Source organism: Solanum verrucosum, unplaced genomic scaffold (genome assembly GCF_900185275.1).
Source record: "Solanum verrucosum unplaced genomic scaffold, falcon-dt-bn FXZP01000278.1, whole genome shotgun sequence".
NCBI lineage: Eukaryota > Viridiplantae > Streptophyta > Magnoliopsida > Solanales > Solanaceae > Solanum > Solanum verrucosum.
Genome location: NW_026020332.1, coordinates 6,029,709 through 6,036,113, shown reverse-complemented (window position 1 = coordinate 6,036,113; position 6,405 = coordinate 6,029,709). Strand labels below are relative to the sequence as shown.

At 37.4% G+C, this 6,405-nt stretch overlaps 1 protein-coding gene across 1 annotated transcript; it reads left to right on the top strand.

Moving 5' to 3' along the window:
- Positions 1-3,854: 3,854 nt before the first annotated feature.
- LOC125836190 (uncharacterized) lies at positions 3,855-5,977 on the top strand. The gene is made up of 4 exons (XM_049515293.1): positions 3,855-4,115; positions 4,266-4,399; positions 4,480-4,666; positions 5,789-5,977. Exons 2-4 carry the CDS (start codon positions 4,319-4,321, stop codon positions 5,836-5,838), a joined length of 318 nt encoding a protein of 105 aa, XP_049371250.1. The 5' UTR covers positions 3,855-4,115; positions 4,266-4,318; the 3' UTR covers positions 5,839-5,977.
- Positions 5,978-6,405: the final 428 nt, after the last annotated feature.

The window sequence follows — 6,405 nt, the reverse complement described above, 5'->3', positions numbered from 1 at the left end:
ATACTGAGTACTAGTTATTGCTAATGAGCCTCACTATCATGTCTATGATTCTTTCTGCAAAACCAAAGTTTCTCATTACTCTCACCAAAAATTTCCATAAAACCATGTCATAGGCCTTGGCCATATCCAACTTCACCACAACATTATGATATTTGTTTCTTCTGTTGATGTCTCTAATTATCTCATGTGCCAACAGTACATTCTCAGTAATGTTTCTCCCTTTGACAAAACCTGTCTGATTTTTGGATATCAAACTAGGTAGTACAGTGGCTATTCTTTTATGTACAACTCTTGAAATGATCTTATTTGCAAAAGTGCTAAGACTTATAGGCCTGAGATCTCCAAAAGTGCTTACCAACTCCTTTTTAGGAATGAGAACCAGATTGGTGTGTGTGATATACCTGGGCAGTTCTTGCCCACAAAAAAATGCCTTTGGTCACATCCTCCCATACAATATCCCAGCAGCTCTGAAAAAACATACCTGAGAAACCATCTGGACCACTAGCACTATCTCCATTAAGAGCAAATACCACTTTTTTGACTTCTTCATTAGTGGGTATTCTCACCATAATTTCATTTTGCTCCTCTGTAATAATTGAAGGAATGTGTGTTAGCATACTGTAATCACTGACCTCTTGATCCTCCATGAACTGTTTCTTGTAAACATTGACAGCTTCTTCTCCAATATTTTGAGTTGTTGTGATCATGTCTCTTTCCCTTGTCTGAATTGCATTTATTTGCAGTTTTCTTCTTCTTCCCTTTACATAAGCATGAAAGAACTTTGTATTTCTCTCTCCATTCTTGAACCATTGCATTCCTGCTTTTTGTTTCCAATATTCTTCTTCTATATGCTTATATCTTTTAATGTCTGCCTTTGCCTTGTGAAGTTCTGCCCTGTTGCTCTCTGTAGGTGCTATCTCCAATTGAATCTCCTTCGTTTTGATCACATCTTCTAAAGTAGCTATTTGCTGAAAAACATTCCCAAATGTTTTCTTACTCCATTTAGCTAACTCCATTTTAACTTTTTTCATCTTACTGTGCACCACTGTAAAAGGATTGCCAGTAATTTCTCCCTCTTGCCATACATCAGCAATTAACTTTTTAAAATTCTCATTCTTTGTCCAAAAGTTTAGAAACCTAAAAGGTTTCATAACATGTTCCTGTGAAGTGTTGCATACTACATGTAGTGGTGCATGATCTGATCCTTGTCTAATCAAATGTTGAACTTCACTGTTAGGTAGTAGACTCATGAACTCCTCATTCCCAAATATCCTGTCTAGTCTCTCAAAAATGCATTATGTCTCTACTCTTCCATTCCACCAAGTATATGAACTTCCCTTGAAACTAAGTTCATTTAGAGCACATGAGCTGATACATTGGTTGAAGTCTATGGTTTCCATCTGGGTTACTGGTAATCCGCCCAATTTTTCTGAATCATTTCTAATTGTGTTGAAATCTCCCCCAACCAACCATGGTTTTTGCATGCTGCCTGCTATATCCTCTAGTGATTCCCACAATTCCAATCTTTCTAATGCACTGCAGCTTGCATATACTGTTGTAACACTGAAAATATCGTTGGTTCCCCTTTTTTTAAAATTGACCGTGAGTTGTTGACCAGTATCATTATAATCTTGTTCTTCCCAATCATTCTCCCAGAAGATCCATATTTTCGCTGAGCTGCTCACCTTTGCTTTGGGCATTCCCAATTTGATTCTGTACCGCTCGAGATGTGCTGGATTTTGAAAAGGCTCTAACAAAGCAATGTATGAGTAGTGATTCCTCCTATATAGGTCAATAAGTCTCTCAAAAGATTTTTGAGTTCTTACCGATCTAATATTCCAGAAAAGTACTTTATTAATCATTGGTTAATAGTGGATGTGGACCCCTTCTTGCTCCTTGTATAAATTTGTGATTGTGTTTGTAGTTTCTCCCCTTTCTTGTTCTTCCCCTGTAACTGATTAATTTGCCTTGGTGACAAGTCCCCTTCTCGTCCTATACTTTCGATGTTCCTTTGCATACATTCATCCTCTTCTGTGTCCTTTTTCTTCATCTTTTCTTGTTCTGTCAACTTATCTATAACTGGTGCTTTTAATATCTCTTGTACTCGGTTGTGTATATCTGACTCCCCTGTTTGACTGTGTCCCTCCTCTTGTCCAGTGTGTGGCCCTTCATCGTCATTTTTCTTTCTCTCATCAGACATTTGATTTACTCCTCCTTTGTTTTCTAAAATCTGCGCAGAAGATGGCGCTGAGCTCAGGGCTCTAATATCTCTGTTAGCTGAATCTTTCACTCCACTATAAGCATCTGTATGACTGTCTTTTGATTTAGAAATCACAGGAATTTTGATTTTTTCATTGTTTGCTACCGCTGTCTCATCCTGACCCATATTCTCACGTGTTGTGTCTTCCTTGGTAGGCAATTCTTCCTCATTCTTATGCTCTCCTTCCTTTGGTACAGATTCTGTGTCCCCCAAAGCTTCAAACTTATTGGTGGTGATGACTTGATCATTTTGTTGTTGTTTTGGATTCCAAACCCGCTCCAATTTACCACGCAAAAAAAATCTGCCCTTTCTGTAACCATTTTTCCTCCTTTGTTCTTGAAAAGCATTGGATTCTCATATTTTTCCTTTTCCTTTTCTTAACCTTTCTGTGTCCTCTTCCTCCTGCTCCATCTCCCCTTCAGTATTCTTATTTTCTCTTTTGTTTGCTTCTTCATCTTGTCCTCCTTGGGATATAATTCTGGATGTATAATGAAACATTCTTTTTCATTGTGTCCTTGTAGCTTGCAAGTTTTACAATACTTCGGAACATAATCATATTTAATTATGATCCATTTTTCATTAATTTCCCCCGTCTTCTTCTTCATTACTATATTAATTCTTTTTGGAAATTCCCCCATCAGATCCACCTCCACCTTGACCCTAGCACAACTAGGTCTCGTCTTGTTTTGAGTTGCCATATCCACCTGTAGAGGTTTCCCCACTGCAGCAGCTAATGAGAACATTGCTTCCTTTCCAAAAAAGTTTGGTGGTAGCGATGGAAAGGATATCCACGCTATAGCAATCGATGTTTCCTCCTCTGGATTAAATAATGGATCCCACTTGAGAGTTCGCATAGGGTAGGACCACTTTTTATGTGTAATATAGAATTGCGGCTTCGATAAAAAGCTAACATAATCTTCCAACAAAGTAGCCCTGATCAAAATATATCTATTACTCAGTAATCCTATATTCACTTCCCCCTTCAAGTCACATTGTTTGGGAATTAGCTTCCTTAGATCTTGTATGTCCTGCCAGCCGTATGAAAATTTACCAATCATTGCATATTGTAATTCCTCATTAATGATCATCTGATCTACTTCTTCCTCCTCCCATATTATACGTGGTTCCCCATGTAGATAGGCAATCTGCTTCAACGATAGTGATTTACATTGTGATTGTGGTGGCTTTATGACATTAGCATAGGATCGTTTGTTTGGTTCAGGGATGATTGTCGCTGGCCCTACCTCCATTATAGGAGGTTGGCCAACGGCCGGCGTGGCCATATTTTCCGATTGACTAGGCAAAAATTAGGTTTCCGTGTGCAATTCTTCCAATTCGGCGGGAGGATTTTAATTTTGTGATAAAAAAAAATGTCTTTTTAAGTTATAGTTTAAAAAGATAAGTTAGAATTTAAAATATATCATGATCGTTTAAGAACATGTATTCAGAATTATATTTATCAACTAATCGCGCAACACGCGGGCACATATACTAGTAATTAGTAATAGTTGATTCATTAGCATTGGGCTTTCACGAGCCAAACGCCACAATATCTGGAGAGATTGGGGAAAGCGTTTGTCTAGGGTTACCGTTACTGCAATTTTTCATTCAGCAGTGTGATATTGCCATGTCGGAGGTTCATCCTCGTGCGGGGAAGCGAAAACTGGAAGAGGATTGTTTAGCGACGGAAGGTCATGGAGTAGAAAAGCCATTTCAGTATGTTATTAAAACTTTCATTGGTAAGGATGGAGAAGAATACTACGATTCTGATGATGATGAGATTAGATATGCAGATGGCGGCAGGGTGAGCGTCCGACATCAGAAAGAGTACTACAGGCAGATCCGGGAGAGCGAGGTACGTCGTGTATATATATAAAATAATAATGGTTGTGTCCGGCCAGCGTATCGACAGATGGGAAGAATAACAATTTGGAGTAGTATTTTCTTATTCTACTTGTCCGTTTCTTTTGATTTGTCCTTTTTTTGTTGGTGTGCAATGTAATAGGGTTTTGATATCACTCTAGATTTGGAATTGGTAAACGTATTTGTGCTTCTTTTATGACACAACGGGGTGAGGAGAAGGACCCATTATTTCTTCAACTCTCCCACAAAGCCATTGAACATTTCAATTCAGAGCATGTAAGTTGGGTGGCCACGTTCTTTTCCGGTTTTTAAAACTAAGTATTTTATGTAATTGATATTTGGCTTCCTTGCGTTAGAATACAAATTACAAATTTGTGGAAATCGTAACTTTGAACACGTCACCTGCTGCTGGTATATGGTGTTATATCACCTTTCTAGCCACAGATTCTGATGATTCCAATGCTGCAAAGACCTTTCAAGCTTTGGTATGGCGTGGAATAAATAAAAAGATAGAAGTGATATTTTGCAGGCTTAAGAAACAAGGTAAACCTTCTTATATATTCTTCCTTTGTTACTTGCATTGCTTATATATGTGCTAATCAGTTACCCATACTGTGCATTAAGTTCTTGTTAATTTTTTTGTTTTATTGCCTTTCCAACCAATATCATGCTTTGTTTCCGTATTGTTAAAAATATAAAAATGCTAATCCAACCAACCCATGTTCATTTTATATAGCAACATGATGTTGGCTGATTAACGTGTAAGAACATCCCTGTATTAATAGTTGAGTTAAGTTTGCGATGTAAAAGGCAAAAACTATGTATACATGGTGTTTATAAAGTGCTCTGTGTTCCATCATAAGCCTTTGTTTAATTTCTTTCCAAATTGTTGACACGAGAATCAAGGAGCATGTTTGCATGAATCAATACTACGTCTTCAATCACATGCTCTTTGATTTCGCTGATCGGAGTAGGAGAACTCTATAATGGCGGGTTGGCTGAGAACAGTTTCCGCTTGTAACTAAGCTACCTAGGTACTTCGAAGATAAATAAACTGTTGTTGACATTTTCAAACATCACTCGTCCAATTCGACCAAGTTCAAATTCAAATGGGAGTCCCCTAATCAAAATGCCAATTAGTAATAAGTATTAAAGGCAAGTGATCATGATCTTTCGCTCATCAAAGACTTACTAAATCGACATCATTCTTCTTGTAGAATTTCTTCAATCACCCCTTGTTACCTGCACTCTACAATCTTGTATCTCGTTTCACTTTTTTTTCTTACCTCTTATTGGAGCTAATAGATGCCCTTAATTAGTTTGAGTTTGTCACACCCCAACATCCAGTGACATACTTGACCCCAAGCGTACCTAGCTGGACATATATGCAATTGATGTATACGAGCAGCCACACAACAATTACTGGTAAATAGTACTTAGCAAGTAATGCTAAGGCCGTAGTCAGAGAATCCCATTCTCTAGTAGGACATGAGTTTTCTTTCACATTAATTATGTTATACCTGAAAAAGTCAAATCCCTTTTCATTGCAACTTGTCTTTCTAGAGAGCATGGTCTGCAATTTCTGGTTCAATTGGAGCTGTCAAATTGTTGTTTGTATAGACTGGAGATGATGAGAAACCTGATGCTTTGAATTTACCTTGACAGGTGATAAAAAACCTCTTGATTCTGATATTGATGTCAAAGCTACGCAGTGAGCTTGCCATTTCTTTAAGCTACCAGCGGTTATTATTTGTGGTTTATTATTACAACATGAAAAAGGTGTTGGTATTTTTCATATACTCTTGCAGTTCAATGAATGGTTATTTGTGTTTTTAACTAACATTATCACTTCCGTGCAATGTTATGCTTCTATTACTTGTTGATCTGAAGAGAACACGTTTATTGTTAATTGAATAACTCGTTCAACTCTATAAGTGTTGTCATGTTGCATCTTGCAATGCTAGCTGTCGTAGTTTGAATGGCCATCTTAGAACAATTATTGGATGTGCTTTGCACTTTTCCCTCTTTGCCAAGCCAAAAATCAATCAAAGACTATTTAAATATGAAGAACGGTGGTAAAGTAAATACAATTGTAACTTTAGACTAATATGCCTTAAAATATATTTCACCTTTTAGCTATTCATCTTGTTCAACATATGCGTCACAGAGAGCCAGAGAGCGAAAGTGCTGCATTTGTTAAAGAGAAAGCAGAACTTTCCAGATTATTTAAGTCCATTTATGTAGAAAGAAGCCAACCTTGTGCGGTTTGATCTTATTTCATA